General features: G+C 39.9%; 3 protein-coding genes across 3 annotated transcripts; 1 reads left to right on the forward strand and 2 right to left on the reverse strand.

Annotated features, from left to right (window-relative positions):
* The first annotated feature begins 459 nt into the window (after positions 1 to 459).
* Positions 460 to 21,839, forward strand: LOC111596707. The gene is made up of 7 exons (XM_030223103.1): positions 460 to 561; positions 9,372 to 9,477; positions 18,388 to 18,541; positions 18,607 to 18,734; positions 19,404 to 19,551; positions 20,277 to 20,399; positions 20,466 to 21,839. Exons 2-7 carry the CDS (start codon positions 9,400 to 9,402, stop codon positions 21,800 to 21,802), a joined length of 1,968 nt encoding a protein of 655 aa, XP_030078963.1. The 5' UTR covers positions 460 to 561; positions 9,372 to 9,399; the 3' UTR covers positions 21,803 to 21,839.
* LOC115482855 (farnesol dehydrogenase-like) lies at positions 11,097 to 12,025 on the reverse strand. Its single transcript, XM_030223104.1, has 2 exons — positions 11,402 to 12,025; positions 11,097 to 11,331 (listed from the first exon to the last, which is right to left on the reverse strand). The coding sequence occupies exons 1-2, from the start codon at positions 11,975 to 11,977 to the stop codon at positions 11,152 to 11,154; spliced, it is 756 nt and encodes a 251-aa protein (XP_030078964.1). The 5' UTR covers positions 11,978 to 12,025; the 3' UTR covers positions 11,097 to 11,151.
* On the reverse strand, positions 12,617 to 13,535 carry LOC111596716 (farnesol dehydrogenase). Its single transcript, XM_023311038.2, has 2 exons — positions 12,903 to 13,535; positions 12,617 to 12,832 (listed from the first exon to the last, which is right to left on the reverse strand). Exons 1-2 carry the CDS (start codon positions 13,476 to 13,478, stop codon positions 12,653 to 12,655), a joined length of 756 nt encoding a protein of 251 aa, XP_023166806.2. The 5' UTR covers positions 13,479 to 13,535; the 3' UTR covers positions 12,617 to 12,652.
* Positions 21,840 to 23,572: the final 1,733 nt, after the last annotated feature.

A 23,572-nucleotide genomic window follows, 5' to 3' on the forward strand; every position in this document is an offset into this window, starting at 1 on the left:
GTGAGCGAGCTTATGTGTCAAATGGCAACTAATCACTAATCAGTTGGCATCATCATTGGACTTTTCAACTTTTCAATGTGAAAAACACTTTATGATATAGCAGTCCCGCGCCACCGCCCTCCCCTCAACAAACACCCCGCATTTCACCTGAGTTGCTTGGCTGGTTAAGCCGTATGCTGTATGCTGTATTCTCTGGCTGCTTGGCTGGTTCCTATTTACGTTTACGTTTTACGTGCTGTGTCGATTTCACTTCAGCTTCTTCTTCTTCAGCGTACTTGCATGTTCTTCTACTACTACTACGACTATAACAGCAGCTTTTTTTTGTATCGTTATTTATTTGATTTACTTTTATTTCGTCTTCTTTTTCATTTTTTTTGGGTACATTTTATACACTCGCTTAAGAATTTAGTGCGACACACACACACTCACTCATACCCACACGCACACACACATTCAGAGTAATATCAGTCAGAAAGCTCTCATTGAGCGCAGCTTTCAAGGAGCAAGCGGCAAGTACGTGCGCGCAAGAGAGTTAAAAACGAGGACATTTGCTTTTCAACGGTAAGTGCTAAACAGTATAAGAGTATGTATATGAGTATAAGAGCGATCCAATTGCTATGCTTTGGGAATTAGTATGTGTACATATAACTGTATTAGGGCTCTTCTAGCAGCGATGCCAGCGTTAGCAGCTCTTGTTAATGAATTTTGGCAACGACACTTATACAAGAAAATGCTAACAGTAACCGTTATATCAATTATACACACGAGCTTCGCTTAAAAAGTTGTGCGCCCTTCAGCATATTTTTACAACTAGTTGTTATTCCTTGCGAGATTTAAATCACGACTTTTAGAATATAATAATATATTTTCTTGTTGGAAATGTACTATATATTTGAATAATATTAGAAAATATATATTTACAAAATCTAGTATTGCTTATAAATATATATAAAATGGTAGCTAAAAGATATGTAGTTTTTTCTCTAAGTGTATGGCCTATAATTAGGTTTTAATGCGAGTCTAATGAGTTCACATATCAATCAAGTCAAGTCAAGTCAAGTCAAATCAAATCGAATCGAATCGCTTAGCAAACAATATACACACACACACACACACACTTAAGCATACACTAAGCGAAAAGATCGGTGTTAAATGCATTTGATCCGTCTTGGAGCGCATTAAATGCACCGTTAACTACTTCGAATTCTAATCAAGCTGATGCGACAAACCAAAGAACACCGCGCGGTGGCACAATAAACTCAATTCCGCAAACACACAGACACACACACACACACAGAGAGCAATACAACATTAAGAGAGACAGGCAAGAAACACGCGACTTGGCCATAAATGCAATGCAACAGCTTTGCCATTTGCCAAGTTGTTGTTGTTGTTGTTGTCGCATCTGTTGCAAGTTGGCAAACGTAGCTCAGCTACACCTGTATCTCTCCCTCTCTCTCTCTCTCTTTCTGTCTGTGTATTTCTTTCTTGGCCTCAAATCATTTGGTTTTTAAGCTTTGCAACACCCTAAGCAGACGTCGCATCGCACTGCATCGCATCGTTCATGTCACTCGAACAACTCTTTGATGTATGAGTGTTTGCTGTTCTTTTCTCTCTCTTTCAGAGGATAATATCTCTGGGGCGTATCAGAAAGCCCTAAAGATTCAATTTGATATATGTGCAGATCTATGGAGACTATTTTCTATATATATGTATATATATCCATGGCACTTTATTCAGTTAGGAAATTGTACTTAATACTTCTCATAAGCAAATGATTGATTGATTGAGTATTGATTGAGCGCAGCTTAAGCTCTAAGCTCGTTAGAGCTAGAGAGCTGAAGGAAGTCAGTTGGAATCAGTCAAGACTCTTAATTGCAATATGGAAGTCTTAACTTAACTTTCATCACTAGTTTTTTGTTTTTTATTTTTTTCTTTTTGGTATCTTTTTGGTGGCGCCATAGATCTCTTTACATATGGCTGCTTGATTGGCATTTCAATTCAATTCACATTTGTTCGTTGCGCTCAGCTCAGTTGGACACATGAACTACATGAACATGTCCCCTCCCCTCCACCTACCCGCTTTCGGCCAGCTCTTTGATAACGCATAATTTATGAGCTGTTGGGCAAGTCAATTGGATTTTGGCCAGCTACTCTTTCATTCGGCACAAGAACTCTGCGCAGCTTTAGATATATTTACAGCACAGCACAGCTACAGCTACAGCTACAGCTACAGCTACATTTACAGCTTGGCTAACACGCGATTGGGCCCTGGCTCATAAAATGTTAATTTGCAGCTTAACAAGTTTTTTCCCCTCTGCTTTTTTTTTAACAATTTCTCGATATCTTCATCTGCTTCTTCTTCTGACTTTTTCGTGTTTCTGGCGTCTAACTGTTCTTTGCCTTTCTACATGCTGCAACATTTCCTCTCATGCCGCTCATTTGAATGATGAATGAACGAATGAATGAAATGGAAATCAGTTTGCATCTCGATAAGCCCAAATGAATGAAAAGGGAGAGTGAAGACGAAGCTCAATTTGAAGCTCAAGTTGAAAGAACATGCGCACATTAAGCTCACAAATGAATATACCCATTTCAATCGAATAGAAACTCCCAGCCCCAACTGTAAATGGGAGAAGAAGAAGCACTTGGCATATTTAAATACTTAACTATTTTGTTATTGTATTTTTGTTTTGTTTGCTTGTCAATTGCAAATGCTTTTAACTAAGCGTTTTGGTATTTTTTCGGTATTTTATACCGAATATATACTGCAAGAAAGGAGGAATATTTTCAGCTTTCAGCTCTTTGTTTAGCTTTTACTATTAAACTATGACAATTGAGCTCTTTTTATATTAACAATTTAAATAATGTATATAGCATAGTTTTTAGCATTAAATCTGCTTGTCAAATATTTGACATGAACTTCAAAGCTGTACAAGATATAGACTAGTAGGTCGGTTTTAATATTTGTTGATCCTATCTAAAGTAGCAATCGATTCAGTTTGCCAACAGAGCTGATGACTCATAAGTTAACTACATGTCAAATTTTGACGTGAACCCGAAAGCTGTACCCTTTAAACACTGTTATTACAGTAACCAGAGGCAAACTTAATTCAGAGCGCAAGCAGCTTTAGCTAACTACAAGACAAACTTGACACTAGCTGTTCAACTGTAGCTAAAACTGATATAATGCACAGGTGAAGAGCACACGAAGCGTGAGTCAATGATATGTAGCTTCGTCTCCCCCGCTCTTGAATAGAATTTCAAATTTAAGCAGTGGAAAAGTCAGTGAATTCGAGTGAAGTCTTCGACTCGTTTGCATATTGTCATCAAATGAGTCACTTTCCATGCGGTGGCATGTGGCAAGCACTGATAAAGAGCAGCTGGGGCATTCGAGCTGCGAGTCGGAAGCAAAACAAAAGGGCTTTGCCAGCTGCAATACCCAAAAGCAAACTTGTGCCAACTATTTGCTAACGCCTCTTACCCCTCTTCGACAGCCTCTACTTCTTCTGCGTGCTGTTGTAGCTGGGACATTTGACACGTTGTCGTTCCTTAGAACAGCGCAGCGCAGCGCAGCCAAACATTAGAAATGACAACGGCAAAGCTCACGAGAGAAAACTTCGCTCGGCTCTCGCCTCTCTTATCTCTCCCTCTGCCTGGCCAAGCAATTTGCATCTTGTGGCAAGCACAGCTGCGCATCCAAAATCTTGGCACTTGCCCAACTCCAATTCCAACTTCAACTCCAACGCCAATTGCATTGCAGTCGCTTAAAGTGCTTTAAGAAATTACCCCAACTTAATTTTATATGTATGCAATTTTAGCTATATTATAATATTGGGTTTATCAAAAAAAGCCAAAGGCTTTAAGCAATATTTGTAAAAGTTTCCAGACAATTGACATTTTTGCTGAATTCAAGTTTTAAATTGCCCAAAAAAGGAACAGCTACTATAGAGCCATTAAAACTAGTATACAGCTATTATACAACAATCCAGTTAACAGACATTGCTTAGTATATAGTTATATATATATATATATATTACCTCGATATCACTAAGCTGTTTGTGAAGGGATCAAGGCTAAAGATTAATGGAGAATATATATATATATATATATATATATATATTCTATAAAAGGGCATAGATCTACACAATATATATGTATATCTATATCTATATCTTAGTTCTTATCTATATGTTAACTGTTATATATCTATATTTATATAGTTGTAGATAAAATATTTTTCATTCTGTATACTTAGCATATTTTGTATAATTTTTATATGATCATCGAGTCAGATTTATATCAAGATTATCTATATCTATTAGTGCAGACTTAGCTAAATATATACAAATTTTTAAATATGAATATATATATATAAATATATATGTGACTTAAAGTTGAACTGCATTATTTCTTGTAGTTCTTTTTTTTTTGTTATAAGTGTGCCTATTAATTTGGCCATGGCTGTGCATGCAGCGCCCAGAGGCCAGCGATGCCCATTAACAATTGCCAACTAGACCAGTTCGGGCGCTAGAAACCAGTTTAATTAAAATCAGGTGCAAAAGAAAGTGAACCATTTTCGTATAAATATATCTTATAAATATATATATACATAAAATATAAATATATATATATTTATATATATATATATATAAATATACAAATCGGGTTTATAATTAACATCAATTGTTCAGCGATTTTCATTGTGCACACAAATATTTTCTGAAAGGAAAAAACCGCAAGAGAGAGAGAGAGAGAGAGAGAGAGAGAGATAGTGATAGTGACTGAAAGAGATAGAAAAGTCAATGAAGAAAAAAAGTTTCATAAAAATTTACGACTAACTGCGTTTTTGTTCGGTGATTTACCGTTAAATACTAGCCATCTGTGTGCTGTTGTGTGTGAAAATTCCGCTTCGATTGGAAAGTGGTCTTTTCCGAAAACGCCGCCCGCTTTTGATAGCTGGCTCAAAATGAGAAAAACCAAAATGAACCGCTAAGCGAGTTGCGTGAAAGAAAAGTGAAAACTGGGCGACAATTGGATTTTCCATTTCATTTCATTTAATTTCATTTCATTTGATTTTAATTTGATTTCGTTTCATTCTGCATCGTTTCAATACGTAAATGCATTATTATTTGGCATATGCCACGCCCACCTGCCACTCTAGCCGCCCCTGGCAACTGGCAACTGGCAACTGGCCGCGTCGAGTGGAAATACGGCGCTGTTAATTGGAACTGGCTGTGTGGCAGCAACTGTGGCAGCCAGCATTAACATTAATTAAGCGTTAGCGGAGCGTGCAACATGCTGCCCGCCCGTCCGCCTGCTTGCTACACGCTGGCTGCCACTTTCTTTGGCTTACATATTTAGGCTAGCCAACTCTTGGCTCAAATGCACCCCAAGACCAAGCCAGGCGCACTTAATTGGGCGCCATAGCGGTTGATTGGGGAAAGGGAAAAGGGGGGCAATGTCGTGTTAGTGTGGGTGCATTAAAGTGAGGCAGCTGCCACATGCAAAACAGTTAGACTCAACGGCGTCTGCAACGCTGTGTGGCACAAGCAGCCCAAAGAGTTCTTGAGACCTGATCAAACTCACCTTAAATCATAGCAATAGCATAGATATAGATATAGATATAGATATAGATATAGATATAGATATAGATATAGATATAGATATAGATATAGATATAGATATAGATATAGATATAGATATAGATATAGATATAGATATAGATATAGATATAGATATAGATATAGATATAGATATAGATATAGATATAGATATAGATATAGATATAGATATAGATATAGATATAGATATAGATATAGATATAGATATAGATATAGGTACAGATATAGATATAGATATAGATATAGATATAGATATAGATATAGATATAGATACATTTTCTATATGCCTAAAGTGAGATTTCATAATTAGGAAAAGTTGATAATCTATATACATAGATTCACATCAAATTGCCATCTAAGCTTCCTGCTTGATCATCATTAAAACTGTTTCATATCATATCTAGAGTAATGAAAAGATATTCACGATCTCAATAGCTTCTTGGAATACGTTAACTGATTTGCCAGCAGATCTTGTGTAGTTGGCATTGAAAGTGGTATTTAGTATAATTGTTAATGGCTTTATAACGCTAAGATAGAGTTATCTGTTCGAAGCAGGAAGTTAGATGGGTTTCTAATGAAATATCTTTTTGTGTGGATCTGCAAATGTTTCTAGCTGACGATTTCTTAATTTCTGATTAACAGAAGAACAGTTAGACAAGAGAACAAAGAGGTAGAAGACGGCGAAGAATAGTTGGCTAATGTGATCTACGCAGCGTCTGCTCTGATCGGTAGCCGACGGCGACGCATCGGCCAATTAGCCAAGTTAAAAGCAGGCAAAGAGTGAAAATGCGCTGCCCAAAAAAGAGAAATTAATTGGGCGCAAATTAAAGACAAAAAAAAACAAGAAGAGGAAAAGAAGAAGAGAATATAATAAAGTAAGACTCAACAAAAAAAAAGCCAAGCAGATGCTTAGAGTTTATAAGCAGACAATTTACCGTTGTTGAATCGCATTTCTATTGATTCATTTGTTGCTGGCTTTTTATAGTCGTCTTCTTCTTCTTCTTCTGCTTTTTACAATTTACAGTTCTGCGCGCGATTCTGACCGCATTTTTGCGCTTGAATTCAAGCGGCCAGTGGAAGTAGCCAACTGTATCTGTATCTGTACCTGTATCAGTATGTGTATCTGTATCTGTATCTGCATTTTGTATCTTTGTGTCTCATTGTATCTTTGGCATGCATACAGCAGCTGTGTGTGTGCGTGTCCGCCTTTTGTTCAGGCTTTAACTCACAAATCGATTGAAAGCAGCTCAACACAATTTCGATTTCATTTTCACCTGTTGTTCGCTTAGCTGCGACGCCCCCCCTTTGGCGGTAAAAGTGCGCAAATAGCCAGGCAATCATAAAAGAGAAAAACGAACGGCTTCTTCTCCTCCGTCGTCTGCTTTGCTTTGCTTTTATTATCATTGTGGGCTGGTCCATTTGACTCATTTGATTGACTGATTGATTGACTGCTTGAGTGACTGATTGTCAGCATGATTCAGATTCATATGTGCCCAAGTCGGCGAATTGTCGTTCAACAAAGTCTTAGTGAAAGTGCGAAAAGCTGCTTTTGACTCAATAAAAATTACTTTGAGAACACTAAAAATTTCTTTGTGAAATTGTCAAATTTTTATTTGAATAAGTTTTTTTTTTACTTCGCTGTAGTCATGCGCTAGGAATGCGTAGAGTTTGTTAGTCCCAAGACGACGACAGACTTGCATTTCACATTGATTTAATCTCTTAAGCTAGAGAGTTTAGATGGGCAATGCACGACGAGCATTTACCCAACATTCTTAATTATATCTATGTAAGTTAAAGGCAAGGAAGCGCAGTTATCTGAAGTGAAGCATCTATGTCTATCTATCTATCGAACTTGGTCAGTAAAACAAATAGTTAAAGACTCTATATATATATATATATATATAAATTTGATGTGTTTCATGTTAAATTATATAAATATGTTTTTTTTTTTCATTTCAACTTTGAGTTGGCTTAAATTATAGTCTCTCAATATCATAAACCAAATTGGTTTGGCTGTTGGGGCGTTAACACAATCTGCAGCGCAGATTTTTTTTTTTGTAAGCGGGCATGGGGCTGTGGTCTCTGGCCTCTGCCACCTTGTCGTTTACTTAATTTCAATTATGGTTTGTGGCTGCTCGGGTTAAATGTGATCGTTACCTGAATCGAGCTGTGTGGATGGGAAAACTTTGTTGTTCTTCAGCTGAGGAACGCGTTAAGTTTATAAAGTAATATTGAGGCTTGATTCTGCTTAAAGCTGTAACATGTTCTTCTCATTTATCCGATAGTTATCGATAGCTTATGAGGCGTAGTTCTGAAGAACGCTTGGATATTTATCGATAACTCTCAATTTATCGATAACTCTCAATAACTTACTTTAAATGTTCAATGTTACATGCTAAGCTACAGTATGAAGCTCAATAATAAGTTTAAGTAACTTCGATAACTATTGATAGCTGTCGATAGCTATACGATTTTTTTGTATTCGTTTTTTAATTGAGAAAAACTTAATTCAAATCGAATTTATTTGTATTTAAGCATACGTATCGATAGTTATCGATTATACTCGATAGCTGTACATCACAACCTGCAAACTAATTATAGTCTATAGTAAACTCTCCATACAACTTGCCTTTCTATGTTACACGTATTAACGATAAACCTTATTTTTTGCAATCTATCGTCTATCGATAAATACACAAAAGCAGCAGCTGCAAAGCTCAACTAATTTTCGCCGCTTGCACAATAATTTGGTTCTTTTGTGGGTCACCAACGAAGAATTGGACCAAGCGTGAGAGACAGGCGAAATGCATTTCGCACTTGGCATTTGGATTCGCGTTCGCATTCGTCAAGCTCTCCCAGCGAGATTTTTGCAATTGGGCAATTTCTTTTCATTAGCCGCATTCGCTATGCCACCCACTCACGCCAGCTCTCGCCGACAGCTAAGTGGCAGTTGCAAGCGCCGTGCACAGTGAAGCAAAGTGCAAAGAAAGAAAACCAAACTTCTTTAAGCTGCAAATCATATATCATAATCATAGAGACGTATCATATTAAGCTCACTTGGTCAATGCTGGCTATGATTAGCTTAAGACTACTTAACATAGATAACGAAAGAAAGAAAGAGAGAGACATGATTATGATTACATATAGCCTTTAGTTGATATATGTGTTAAGTGCTCAAATATCTCCTCTATTCAGGTGAGATAACAAAGGTCAATCTGTACTGGTGACCGGTATACCTGTACCTGTATGTACTATCTATATGTGTATACCCACCCATATCAAATTCATTGATGCTTAAATGCCTATTAACCTACGAATAGCATTCGACTCGGGGTTTGTTTATTGCCTTGAAGTGGGTCAGTTTCATTTCAGCTGCGATAACATTGCACAGCAGCTAGCAAATGTTAATAAAGATAACATCAACTGCAATTTTATGTATTTTGCAACTGTAAAAAAACAGTTTCATATATATCAAATTGTTTTTAAAATAAATTGGTCAGTCGCACTACTATTTTTATGAACATATTATTATATCTATCTATTAAAATTTCTTTTAATAATTTATTTACTAAATTCTTAATGCAAATCAATTTCACTGCATTTACAATCCTGTTGCACCACTGTGCACAGCTGCCACACGTGCCACACTGACACTTGTCATGGTCCACTCCAATGACATTTTGATATATATGCCGCTGGCTTAAATATATATTTATGTCTTCTTTTTATTCTTCTTCCTCTTTGCAGATATAGCCGCAGCGCCCACATCGCCAGTATGTGGAGCCCACAAAAAGGTCCTACACGGCTGTGGGACCTTAGACTGTGTAGCTGTATATTTATTTTACATTTAATGGTAAGTCGAGTCGAGTTATATTAAAGAATAAAATAACTAAATAAATATATAGTTAATGTTTAAGCAGATTATATATATTACATATAGATCTACTATAAATAAAGGAATATTTGGATACAGGAATATACTAAAAGAGAGAGAGAGATATATATATATATATATATGTATGTATATATATAGAGAGAGAGAGCTGACATCCATCACTTTTCGACAAGAGCTCAATCAGATCACCAAAAAATTTCCATATTCAGCTGTTGAGCTTTTAACGCTTTAACTGAACTTGAAGCTTTTCTGCTCTTCGCTTTGTGGGCCAAAGTGATTCGCACCGCTGTTAGGCTGGAACACAAACTTTGGCTATTTAATCGTGCTCATTATCATACACGCAATGCTCGAGTATTAAGAATATAATATATGATAAGATTCTCATCAGTCAGGCTGATATCGAGAGCGAGAGCGAGAGCGGTGTTGGCTATTATCTAAACGATCTCAGTGCCTTTCCCTCCCTCACTCCCTTATACATACATCAAATTGTTGATAATCATAAAAATTCAGGTTTTGTAGGCAAATTTCGTCATGTTCGAAGCATACTTGAGGGCAGAGTTCTCTGGAAATAAAAACTGCTTTAAAGTTACTTCTGAATGGATTTATTACTGTTTTTGTGAGTTATTTATGATTCTCATTATGAGTCTCATTTTTACCGATTATTTTTGGCATTTGTCTACATAAATAAATATATGTTTACTTGAGTATATATTCCTATATAGTAATTAGTCGCTTATGAAGCCAAAATAAATTTTCTTTAACTTTGGCACATATTTTAAATGTTCTATAAAGATCTTAGCCAGAGAGCATAAACATAAGCTTGGTTTTTAAATTTATTTTATATCAAGTTAGAGCGCTCTAGTCGGGAGTGCTCGCCTAAAAGATACCCTGAAACCTGAGTTACTACTTTAATAATTCAATATATTTAAGATCATACGGGCAGATCGATTGAACTTGTCGTTCTAATCAAGAATATATATACTTAATGGAGTCTGCCCTGCTCCCTTCTGCCTGTTACATAAATTTTCATTAAGCGATTATACTCTGAACTACTATTTGCTATAGATAAATTGGTCAAGATAGTATAGGCAGAGCTTATGTCATTGCAAACAAATACAACAAATCAAATGTCATACCTGATGTAGATTGTTCTATCAATTTCCCAACAAGTGTCTAGTCATATATGGTCATTGAGTTTGCTAGAATCTATCTACGCTGCTTTTAGAAGTATTACAATATGATGGAACTGTGTATTGCTTATATGAAATGATAATAAGCCAGAAAGATAGAGAGAGAGAGAGAGAGAGAGAGAGAGAGAGACCAGTATGAGAGAGAAAAAGAGATGCAAAGAGGGGAAGAGTGAGCTACGCAAGGGAGAGAGAGAGACAGGGAGAATAAAAGTCACGGAGAAATCGTAGTTCCATTCAGTATTTGTAGATAGTACACCCACATGGGGTATATCTGACCTTGGCGAACTCAAGTTAAGCTTTAATCTTAACAAATAATAATCAGTGCAAAAGTTTTCGATTTGATTTAGCAAGTAAAAAATTTTATTATGAATGAAAAAAAAAGAGGGAAATAAATATAATTCAACTTGGTCAGTATCTAAAGGCAGCTGGCAATTGATGGGCTTTAGAATATCTCGCCAACAGGCTTGATCGTTAGTTCGTGTATCTGGACATTGGGAGGTGTCTGAATGCAGTAGGAGATCGCATCGGCCACATCCTCGGAGCGCAGCATAGGGAAGCTACCAATGTTCGGCAGTTTGCTCTGGTTGAGGATTTCAGTGTCCACAGCGCCGGGACTGATGCTCTATAGATGACAGGAAACAACACAATGTTAGCAATCGACAGGTCTCCAGGACACTTCAATTGTAACTCACCGTGATCTTTGTCTTGGTGCCTTTGGTGAGGAACTCTTGGCGCAGGACCTCGGTCAAGGCGGTGACCGCAAACTTCGATGCCGGATACATGTTCAAACTGATATGCTGCATAACAGGCACATGATGGCCCGTAATGCTGTTCACAATCAAAATGTGTCCGTCGTCGATCTTGCGGCGCTGCAGCGATTGGAAAGCTTCACGTGTGCACCAGGTCACGCCCAATACGTTGGTGTCGAGGATCGCGCGCATTGCTTCGCTGTTGCCTTGGTCCACCAGGAACGTATTACTACGGACAATGCCCGCGTTGTTAACCAGCACATCGGCGCCGCCCAGTTCCTTATCGATCCAGGCAAACGTGTCGATCACTTGCTGCTCCACGGCCACATCGCAGACGCGATAGTAGAAGCGCTTGGCCTGATCTGCTGGCAGCTGTGCCTTCAGCTCCTGCAGGCGATTCTCACGCCGTGCCAGTGCCACGACGATCATGCCTTTGGCCACCAAGTCCTTGGCACTGGCAGCTCCAATACCCGAGCTGGCGCCAGTTACGACGGCTACACGATTCGACCAACGATCCATTTTGATATCGCAAATATTTAGTACGTTACGTCGCTGAGCTTTCAATGCTTTGACTGAGCCCCAAAGTCTCCAGCCGTCTCGTTTTTATAGACTGTGCACAGCTGGCTGCGTGTCTCTCCTCATGATACATTGGACATACATATACATACGATATGTTTGGCGTTACGAAAGTGTCGTGTCATGCTGATATTCTATTAAGCGCTATCCAGCTGGCATTTGGGCACCTTAAAGCGCTCTTTATTGATTCATTCCATAAAGTTAAGAGAAGCGGAGAGAGAGTGACTGGGAGAAATGGAGAGAGTGAAAGGGTGAGAGAGAGCAAGTGCAACAGAAAAGATAGAGAAGGAAAAAGAGACTAAGCAAGAGAGAGAATTTTAAAGTGTTAGAGAGATGTGTAGAGACAGCTATAGAAAAAGAGTAGAAGAGTGAGTCAAAAAAAGAAAGAGAGAAATTATAATAGATTGGCACAGAATAGACAGATAAACGTTTGTTTTCATTTTATATTTGTTGATATACTAGTTTACCCTATATTATTATTAATAATATTAACTGACTCAAGATCGACTAAAGGCACACTAAACAACAATCAATGCAATAGTTTTCGAGTTGTTTCAAGAAATAAGAGATTTTATTTTAAATTACAAAAAAAAGATTAAAAATAAAAACAAATAGGCCTTAAAATGTCTCGCCAACGGGTTTGATCGTGAGTTCGTGTATCTGGACATTGGGAGGTGTCTGAATGCAGTAGGAGATCGCATCGGCCACATCCTCGGAGCGCAGCATGGCGAGTACACCAAAGTCTTGTAGCTTGCTCCTGTCAATGATTTCAGTGTCAACAACTCCGGGACTGATGCTCTATACATGAAAGAGAACGAAACAATGTTAACGATCGACAGATCTCTACGGCACTTCAATTGTCACTCACCGTGATCTTTGTCTTGGTGCCTTTGGTGAGGAACTCTTGGCGCAGGACCTCGGTCAAGGCGGTAACTGCAAACTTCGATGGTCCATACATGTTGAAGCTGAAGTTCGGCATAATGGGCACCCGATGTCCCGCAACGCTGTTCACAATCACAATGTGTCCGTCGTCGATCTTGCGGCGCTGCAGCGATTGGAAAGCTTCACGTGTGCACCAGGTCACGCCCAATACGTTGGTGTCGAGGATCGCGCGCATTGCTTCGCTGTTGCCTTGGTCCACCAGGAACGTGTCACTACGGACAATGCCCGCGTTGTTAACCAGCACATCGGCGCCGCCCAGTTCCTTATCGATCCAGGCAAACGTGTCGATCACTTGCTGCTCCACGGCCACATCGCAGACGCGATAGTAGAAGCGCTTGGCCTGGTCTGGTGGCAGCTGTGCCTTCAGCTCCTGCAGGCGATTCTCACGCCGTGCCAGTGCCACGACGATCATGCCTTTGGCCACCAAGTCCTTGGCACTGGCAGCTCCAATACCCGAGCTGGCGCCAGTTACGACGGCTACACGATTCGACCAACGATCCATTTTGATATCGCAATTATTTAATACGTTACGTCGCTGAGCTTTCAATGCTTTGACTGAGCCCCAAAGTCTCCAGCCGTCTCGTTTTTATAGACTGTGGACAGTTGGCTGTGCGCCTCTCATCACAATATATATCAGATACATATATATATATATATATATATATATATATACATATATATATATATCTTTTATTATATTCTATTAAGCGCTATCCAGCCTTTGTTCTTTGTTCATTCATTTCATAAGAGTGAGAGAAAGAGAGCGAGAGAAAGATCAGAGGGTGAGCCATCGAGAGATCGAGAGAGAGAGACAGTGAGCGAGAGAAAGAGAGCGATAGAAGGAGAGCAGGAGAGAGAGTAAGAGAATTAGAGTGAAAGAGAGAGGTGTAAAGACAGTTATAGAAATAGAGTGCACGAAAGAGAGACAGAGAGAGAGAGAGAGATAGTATAGAATAGATTAGATTTGCATAGACAGATAAACATTTGTTTCAATTGTGTATTTGTTGATATACTTGTTTACCCTATATGTCTATGCATATGGGGTATACCTAATATTACATAACTCAAGAAAATAGTTTTCGAGTTGTATCAAGAAATAAATGATTTTATTGTAATTGACAAAAAAAGAAGAAATAAATATAGTTCAACCTGGTCAGATATAGTATCTATGGCAGCTGGCAATTGATGGGCTTTAGAATATCTCGCCAACGGGCTTGATCATTAGTTCGTGTATCTGGACATTGGGAGGTGTCTGAATGCAGTAGGAGATCGCGTCTGCCACATCCTCGGCGCGCAGCATTGCGAGGTCAGCAAGGTCACGCAGATTGCTTCTGTCAATGATTTCCGTGTTCACAATGCCGGGACTGATGCTCTACAGAACAAGGTTAGCAGTCGACAGGTCTCTAGAACACTTCAATTGTAACTCACCGTGATCTTTGTCTTGGTGCCTTTGGTGAGAAACTCTTGGCGCAGGAATCATGGGCACCCGGTGTCCCGTAACGCTGTTCATTGGAAAGCTTCCCGTGTGCACCAGGTCACGCCCAATACGTTGGTGTCGAGAATGGATCGTATTTCTTCGCTGTTGCCTTGGTCCACCAGGAACGTGTCACTACGGACAATGCCCGCGTTGTTAACCAGCACATCGGCGCCGCCCAGTTCCTTATCGACTCAGGCAAACGCCTCAATCACTTGCTGCTCCACGGTCACGTCGCAGACGCGATAGTAGAAGCGCTTGGCCTGATCTGCTGGCAGCTGTGCCTTCAGCTCCTGCAGGCGATTCTCGCGCCGTGCCAAACCCACGACGATCATGCCCTTGGCCACCAGGTTTTTGGCAGTGGCAGCTCCAATACCCGAGCTGGCGCCAGTTACGACGGCCACACGATTCGACCAACGATCCATTGTCAATGCTTTGAGTGATCTCCAAAATCTCCAGCAGTCTCACTTCTGAAAACTGTGGCCAGCCTGCTGCGTGCCTCTCGATGTAATGTATTATGTTTACTCATTTCATGCTTGGTATAAAAAGTCGCGTCATGCTTACATTTTGTATTTTGTGACCTTGAAGCGCTGTTTGTTCATTCATTTCATTAAGTTGAGAAAGAGGCCGAGAGCGGGCGAGAGAGTGGGAGAGACGCCGAGTCAGAAAATATGACCTCCCTCTCGCTATCTCTGTCCCTCTCTCTCTCTCTCTCTCTCTCTCTCAATCTCTACGATTTAATGATGATTGATCATCATTGAAATCAAATGGAAATTTGCGATGTTCTGCTTGACATAGATAGAGAAGAGATATGAAAGCTGAGCTGTGGACGTACAATTATATATATATATATAATTATATATATAATTATCTATGATTGAAATGAAAAGTTTTATTTATTTATATAGATTGATATCAAAAGCAAATATAGATCGTATTTTGTTTTATCTTTCTGTAATTTACATTTGAGCAAGATATATATATCGTTTGCCTTATCTCTGCAACAAGATAATGCCGTAACAAGCTGTTAAATATGCGAAACCATTAGACTAGAGTCAAGTCTATATATACACTTAAGCACACACATCATACCCATGTTGGGGCCCCAAATTGGCGGCTTTCATTGCTTCAGTGTTTTCGTGTCATCAATTATATATAATTTACATATTCATAAATATTGTGTGCATACTCGCTCACAAATGTCAGCTGAGCATATTGGTATACGATATTTTATTTGAAGTACTTCTTATGAAACACACAAATCTTACTAAATGATCGATAAACGTATCGATAACTCTGCACACATTTGCTTGATAGCACAACAGCGTGTATCACGTAGTCGCTAACACCCGACCACACATTATTTTAATTCGAGCTTATTTATCTTGCGAATTTGTTTGCCTCGGAAACTAAAACTCTGTTTTATCATTTATTGCGCATTGCAAGAAAATATAATTAAAATGAAATTAACTTAATCAACATTTGAATACAGCGCACGCTGACACACACACACACACACACACACACACACACACACACACACACACACACACACACACACACACACACACACACGCACGCACCCACAACGAAGGCGTAACACTATTAGTATCTTGTTTTTTATGCGAAATGTTTGTTGATAGGAAATTGTTGACATGGGGTATATTAGCTTTGATAGACATGTTTATGTTTATATACATACATATATCGGTAAATTATCCGTTTCCTGCTTTCCTTCTTTCTGTCCCTTTCTCTTGATTTGTCTCTCTCCGTTATCGTTGCTCTAGTAGTGGGAGAGTATGTAGCTGGCATCGAGAGAGAGAGAGAGCAGACAACGAGAGGGCGAAGGCGAAAACAAAGAAGAGCAGGGCGTTACGTCGTAGATCGAGTCTATCGAGAGAGTATATCTGCTCTATCTCTTTCTCTCTCGCTCTTTCTCTCTCGCTTCTCTCTCTCTCTCTCTCTCTCTCTCTCTCTCCTCTCCTCTATCTCTCTCTCTCTCTCTCTCTCTCTCTCTCTCTCTCTCTCTCTCTCTCTCTCTCTCTACTCAAGTCTACCGTAGCATAAAATACTTCAGCTATTACAGGGTATATCCATAGTTAACCACTCAAAATCTGTGTTGAAAACTTTTCAAATTAAGAAATTATTTATAAAAATACAAACTTTATGAAATTATATATGTTTATATAGAAGAACAATCACACATTTTTTATGGAATATTTTAGGGAATGTTTTCAAATGTATTTCGAGCACAGAGTCAAGGATTCTTCTTCTAGCTGTTGGTGGCTGCTGTAGGCCAGTGTAAATGCAAACACAAATCGTGTTGTGCAGTGTAGCTGCGCTGCAGACAATTTGGCACCGTCGTTGGCCAAGCACAGCTGTCAGTCAGGCCGCCTGCAAGAGTAGGCGTGGCGTGTTGTTGTTGTTGTGTGTGGGGATCAACTTTTACTGCAAGTGCAGCTAGAAATTCCATTTGCCGTTCAATTAAAGCCAAGCCAAGCCAAGCTAAGACCACGTCTAGGAGCTCTGCTTTCGTGTGGCAGGCTGGCAGGCTGGCAGGCTCTTGGGGCAAGTATGCAAATGTTGGCAGAGACTAGAGACGAGGCAGCTGCTGGAATTTGCTTTCTCAATGTGAAGCGGAAACTTGGCTTGCAGCATTTCGTTTTTATTGGCAACATGTTTGGCGGGATGTAATTAAACATAAATATATGCCATATGGATCGAATATGAATAACAATAAATCGATTGATTTGCAAGGCCGTCGATGTGCCGAACTCCGACCAAAGGGGGGCGGGTTAACGCCCTCGAGCACTCACTGGCAACGCTGGCAGCGCTGGCAACTCGACATCTATGCCAAAGCCAACTTGCGCCGACTCAACAGCAAATGCCATGCCAAAACCATTCCAGTTCCAGTTGCAAGTTGCTAGCTGCAAGCTGCAAGTTACCTGTTGCAGGCAGGTGGCAGCAGCAACAGGTGTCAAGTTTTGCCAGTGGGAATCGCGTTAATTAGAAATTATAACGGTCTACATATCTGGTTGTCTGTCTCATCAGTTAAGATCTACGAATGCACGAACACAGAAAATTTCTAAAAAAAAAAAAAATAAAAAAAAAGAATAATAATAATAATAAATTACATCCAGAAAAGTCAATTAACACGCCGCGAACTGTTGCAAAGCTATTTAAAGGCTATGATAACAATTCTCACACTTGGCTAACTGTGTAGCAAAGCGAAACCAGTTAGCAAATAACTTAAGTATCTCACTCTCCATCACAACTGGGCCCTCAGCTGAACATCGCATTTGAAAACTTTTTGATTAAAGATTTTGAAAGCTTGATCTGAAGCTTAAAGACTTTGTTTAATTGATTTGAGAGATGCTGTGTGAAGTGGCTAAAGCCTTCAGCTTCTATCAATCTGAGGCTTTACTCTGTGGTAGTGTAAATGTGCCTGATAAGACGGCTAAGCCCTCATTTTATAAGTCGCTTTAGAGATTGGTTCAACATGGTCCGAGGAAATCTATGTGAGTTCGCTTTAGACTTTAAACTTTAAGCTAGAAACCTAGAGCCTAGAAACTAATAAAATAAAAGCCAAAGTTGTTTCTTTAAGTGTATAAATTGATATCGGCTATGATGTTACTTGCAGTGACTTAATATTCCATTAAACAACTCCTTGAACCTAGAAACATGTTTAGATATTTTACAGTATACTTATAACACATAGAAACCGAGCAAACTAAACTTAAGCTGAAAGCATATTTGATTACAAAATTTTAACATGCACTTTAACATGCATTTCAAATTCCAATTTGCTCAAGATTCTGCCAGAGCTTAAATCAACATGGCCTGTGGCTATAGATAAACAGCTTTTGATAAGTTTTTAACATAACAATTAGATGTCAAAGATTAATCTTACTTTATTGCTTTATTCTGTTGTTTACAGTTTAGTTTAGTCATAGCTGGTAATGAACTGTGGCCCATGGATCGGCCAGATGGTATGCCAAACATAGTTTCACTGGAGGTCATGTGCGGTAAGGATCACATGGACGTCCATTTGACATTCTCGAATCCCTTCGAAGGCATTGTCAGCTCCAAAGGTGCGTAAGCCAAGCTCTACACAAATTCAGCTTTGATCCGATCGCATCTTATCTATTTCGAACAGGACAACACAGTGATCCACGCTGTGTGTATGTGCCACCGTCGACGGGCAAGACGTTCTTCTCGTTTCGCATCTCGTACTCGCGCTGCGGCACCAAACCGGATCTCAACGGCCAGTTCTATGAGAATACGGTAAGTGGAACGTCGCCTCAAACTGAATGTCGCTAGTTGGGGCATGGGCATGCAAAAGCAGTGTGGAACGGATGATCAGAATTGATCCAAGCAGATAGATCACAGGGCAATGCCAAATATTTAGGGAAGAGTAATCAATGGAATGCGTGATCCTAATATATGATCACTCTGCCCACAGATCACTCTTTCTTCCTTCAATGATCTTTAGAGCCGGAGGTCAGCGATCAGAATAATATAATAATAATATAATAATAATAATATAATAATAATAATATAATAATAATAATATAATAATAATAATATAATAATAAACTGATCACTAGTTTCATTATTAATTGCGAGAGTATGGAATCATACTGACAGCGCAAAAAGGGGATCTTTAATTGTGATCGGCGATCAGCAAACAGAGCTCCTTAATGAATATTCCCATGGAGCCCAAAAGTGAATGATCACACAGATAGCGTATGATCATATGCCAAAGCAAGCCCATGGGAGCATTGATCATTGAGCTGAAATGCATAACCGATCACCGATCAGCGATCGCTAAGCGTTGAACGCTTTCCCACGTCCCAACGTGCTGGGCATTCACCTGCTCGGGGGCCCTGGCAGTTGGGCCATTTACTTAACCCACTAAATCGCTAACCGCTAAACGGCATATTGCGACCGCAGGTAGTCGTGCAGTATGACAAGGATCTGCTGGAGGTCTGGGACGAGGCGAAGCGCTTGCGCTGCGAGTGGTTCAACGACTATGAGAAGACCGCCTCCAAGCCCCCAATGGTAATTGCCGATTTGGATGTAATACAGCTTGACTTTCGCGGTAAGTAGCGTGGGCCCTTGGCCTTTTCTTTTCTCCTTTTTTTTTGTATTTCTCATAGCCAGCATCCAGTGAAATGTGGCTTAAAAGAGTAACACGATTTATCGACACTTATATGTGTGTCTGACAAAGGCAAAGGCAGGCAAAAAACTGAGTCTTTATAGACTGAAGAATATTCTTCAGCTGTAGAGCTACGATGTTAAGCTTGTTTTATTGAAGTCTTTAAATTTGAATATATCGATAAATATCGATTGAAAAGATTAACATTACATCAATAACTTTTTAAGTTCAAAAGTACCTATAATCTCATATTATCTAATGAAGAACGAGAATATCGATAAGTATCGGTTTCAGAACACATCGCTGAAGATTCAAAATGAGATATATATATTGAAATCTTTAAGGTGGCTAAAAACTATATATAGAAGCTAAATTCATATAAATGCAATATATTTGCCAATTTTTATGATCGATAAATATCGATTAATGAAACCAAGTTATTCAAGCCTGGTTCATATAACATAGGAGCAATGAGAGCTTCATAATAGCCCGAAGAATCCTATGAATGTGAATATGACTATCTTGTGAATAACCACTATATACTACAGGGTATCTGTTGGTCGTGCACGGTCGCCTGGGCTTTCCTTTTCAATAAGCTGACCCCAAAAAAATAATAATACTAATAAGTGTATAACATTTTGTGCCTCTTTACTCTCTTCCGCGCGCAGGCGATAATGTTGATTGCTGGATGGAGATCCAGCATGGCAAGGGACCCTGGGCGCCGCCGGTGAGTGGAATAGTGCCGCTAGGATCAACGCTCACTCTGGTCGTGGCCATCAACGACTATCGCGGTAAGTGCGCCATGCAATCAATCAGCCAATCAATCAATTAACTAACCTCTCTCTCGCGGTCTGCAGGTGAGTTCGATATGCGGGTCAAGTCTTGCGTCGCCTCGGACGGATCGGGACATGTGATCAATTTGTCGGATGAGTTTGGCTGTGTGCTGCGTCCCAAGATGATTTCACGCTTCCTTAAGGCGCGCGCTCCCGATGAGCGGGCAACGGTCATTACCTATGCCTTCTTCCATGCCTTCAAGTTTCCGGATGCGCTCAGCGTGCACATCAAGTGCAAGGTGGAGATCTGCCGGCATGGCTGCCTGGATCACTGCCAGAACACGGCAGCTGGCGATGGACTGGGCCCGGCCATAAGCAATGCGCATGAGCGCAAGGATGTGCACATTGGCGACGCGATGGGCAGCAGCAGCAACAATGATCTGCACAGGGATCTGGCCATGCCGCCAGCTAACATGGGCCATGGATCGCAGAGTCAGATACATCATGGCATGGGCTCATCCATGGGCATGGATCATGACATCTTCTACGATGACATCATACACGATCACAAGCAGACCATGGGCGGTCCTGGCCCCGATCTGTACGAGGAGAAGAGCGGAAATCTACAGCCACGGCCCGTGCACGAGGATCCCGATGAGGAGGTCGATCTGTCCGATTTGTTTGGTGACGATGATCTGAGCGACATGGATGGTGATGGCGAACGTTACTTGGGCTTGAAGAAGAGCGGCAAATTCCCGCATGGACCACGCCAGCTGGAGGCGCAGAAGCGCATGGGCGTGCCCATGGCCGGACCACGGTCCTTGGAGCCCAAATCGGATCTGGAGGATGTGCCGCGTCCCGTTTACCGGCCACAAGCCGAGGCGCTGAAGAAGCCACGCGAAGATCACATCGACTTGGACGAGCCAAATGCCAACAGCTCCGCGGAGTCCACAACGACAGAGTCGCCGTCAGGCAGTCCCCGGCGTCGCCGATCGCTGGTCATAGCCGATCGTAAGGTGCGCAGCGCCGATGTCGGAGTCAGCGGTCTGTACGACGTCATCTCCGAGGCGGATCTGGCCTTTTCGCCGGACTCTAAGCAGGAGGCGGTAACCGTATTCCAGGGCAAGATCAGCGAGGAAGTGGTCTACGGCATCTGCATGCCAGTGCCGGGCTTCAGCATACTCTTCATCGTGGTCATCTCGGCGACCATTGTCTCGGCGCTCATTGCCGGCTCGCTGCTCTATCGCTATCAGCTGCAGAAGGAGGCGTTCGAAAAGCAGACGCCTATGCCGGTGCCGGGCACCCTGGCCTCCTGGATGACGTTGCGACTCTTCCGCTTGCGACACCTGCAACAGCAGCAGCAACAACAGCAGCAGCAACAGTTGCCCACCCCCGTTGCTGGCCATGAAACGGTGCAGTGAGCCGATTGCGTTCAGCTCCCTAACTAGCATCCATCTCCCCCCCCCTCTCCATCCCTTCGTTCCCTTTCTTCCTATGTCCTAGATAGTATCCTGCAACATGATTATTAAATAAATTTTTTTTTATTTTTTTTGTGCAAGCACAAAAAAATGCCCAATTGACTGGCAGGTTTTGCACCTGCGCCTAATTCGAATTCCAATACGTTTTGAAAATCGAAACTCAGCACCTATAGAAGAAAAGAAAGAGAGTGTAGCCAGGAAACAAATGGAATGGAACAAGCTATCTTTATCAGTCGAACGCTTGTTACGTACACAAATGGAGCAGAACTTCTCACACGCATTCAGTTTTTAATTCAAAGAACGAAGAAACGATATGGAATGGAACATGCTTTTTCAATAGTAAGCCACATCAATTGAAGCTAAGTTGACGGCAATTATTGAAGCTTTCATTAATACACTACTTTAAAATACTTGGAACCCGTGGAATGGAACAAAAATCAAGTGACGAATCACAATAGTATACAGCATGCAATCATTTAATTGCCAATCGACAAAATGGAATGAAACATAAATGTATAAGGAAGAGAGTCAAAAATGAGAGAGACGAAATGGAATGGAACACAGCTTAGTTCACTTGTACATGTGTTTGTTAGCTAAAGTGAGATACAACTGAATTTGAATGGAATGAAACTGGATAAGGAAACGAAATGGAATGAAACATAGACTAGTTCACTTCCACATGTGTTTGTTAGCTTAAACGAGATGTAATTGAATTCGAATGGAATGAAACAGGCTAAAGAAACAAGTGGAATGGAACACTCGTCGCTCCCATCTCAGCTAGGCTACACTAAAGGCAATCTAGACGATCAGAGAGATGAATTCAATGTTCCGATCTTCACACACACACACACACACACACATATTTTTTTTTGGTGCTGCATAAAATATATTTTATTTTTGTGTATTTTTTTATTGGGTGCATTTAGTCGTAAAATTTGCAATAACAATAACGAAAATACAAATAACAATAGTTTTTTGCCCGATGTAATCGTATTTCGAAATAGATCAACGCACAGCTTAATGTTAGGGGACACTTATTTATTTATTTAACTTATCTATCTGTATAAGAATCTATTCTATATCTATACTAAATACTAGACCATTGAGAGAATTGCGTAAAATTTGTAAAACAATTCAAAAATACTTCAAATTTCGGTCAAAAAGTCAAATTGGCAAATTTTATGCGAAAAAAAAAACAATTTTAGTTGAAATTATATGAAAACTTTTTTATATACATCTAAATTCACATAGAGCAGTTATAGGTATATGTATATCTCTTTCGATATGCTCTACTTTTTGGCTTTTCCTTCATTGATTTGATACCAAAATTCCGTATAGCTGATCCATGTGAATTTGGCCTCATGTATTTATACCTATTTAAACAGCTAGTAAATTATTATTAGAGAAATGGAAAAAAGACACAAGAAAAACAAAACAACAACAGCAACAAAGCAAATCGGTTGTCAAGGCCAAATAATTTATACAATCTTTATAAAATTAACTTTTTTTTATTAATACTCGTAAAGCTAAAGAGAAGAACGGAAAAACTCTGAAAATTGTAATGAACTAAATGCAAAAATATAATAAATTATAGTTAAGATTAAATATACTATAAATATGATACGTCATGGAGTGTTTTTATTTCTTTGCATCTAATATTTGTTCATCTACTGAAAACCTATCTGAATATCTATCTGAAGTCTAGAAATGCTT

The sequence above is a fragment of the Drosophila hydei genome, unplaced genomic scaffold, assembly GCF_003285905.1.
Source record: "Drosophila hydei strain 15085-1641.00,03,60 unplaced genomic scaffold, DhydRS2 tig00000131-arrow-arrow-pilon, whole genome shotgun sequence".
Lineage (NCBI taxonomy): Eukaryota > Metazoa > Arthropoda > Insecta > Diptera > Drosophilidae > Drosophila > Drosophila hydei.

Excerpts from the sequence above, each read along its gene's own strand:
- LOC111596716 (XM_023311038.2), bottom strand. The coding sequence starts at position 13,478 with ATGGATCGTTGGTCGAATCGTGTAGCCGTCGTAACTGGCGCCAGCTCG. Across the intron at positions 12,833-12,902 it reads GCACCAAGACAAAGATCACG|AGCATCAGTCCCGGAGTTGT; the intron begins GTGAGTGACAAT and ends TTTCATGTATAG.
- LOC111596707 (XM_030223103.1), top strand. The coding sequence starts at position 9,400 with ATGTGGAGCCCACAAAAAGGTCCTACACGGCTGTGGGACCTTAGACTG. Across the intron at positions 18,735-19,403 it reads GCCAGTTCTATGAGAATACG|GTAGTCGTGCAGTATGACAA; the intron begins GTAAGTGGAACG and ends TTGCGACCGCAG. Across the intron at positions 20,400-20,465 it reads GGCCATCAACGACTATCGCG|GTGAGTTCGATATGCGGGTC; the intron begins GTAAGTGCGCCA and ends CGCGGTCTGCAG.
- LOC115482855 (XM_030223104.1), bottom strand. The coding sequence starts at position 11,977 with ATGGATCGTTGGTCGAATCGTGTAGCCGTCGTAACTGGCGCCAGCTCG. Across the intron at positions 11,332-11,401 it reads GCACCAAGACAAAGATCACG|AGCATCAGTCCCGGCGCTGT; the intron begins GTGAGTTACAAT and ends TGTCATCTATAG.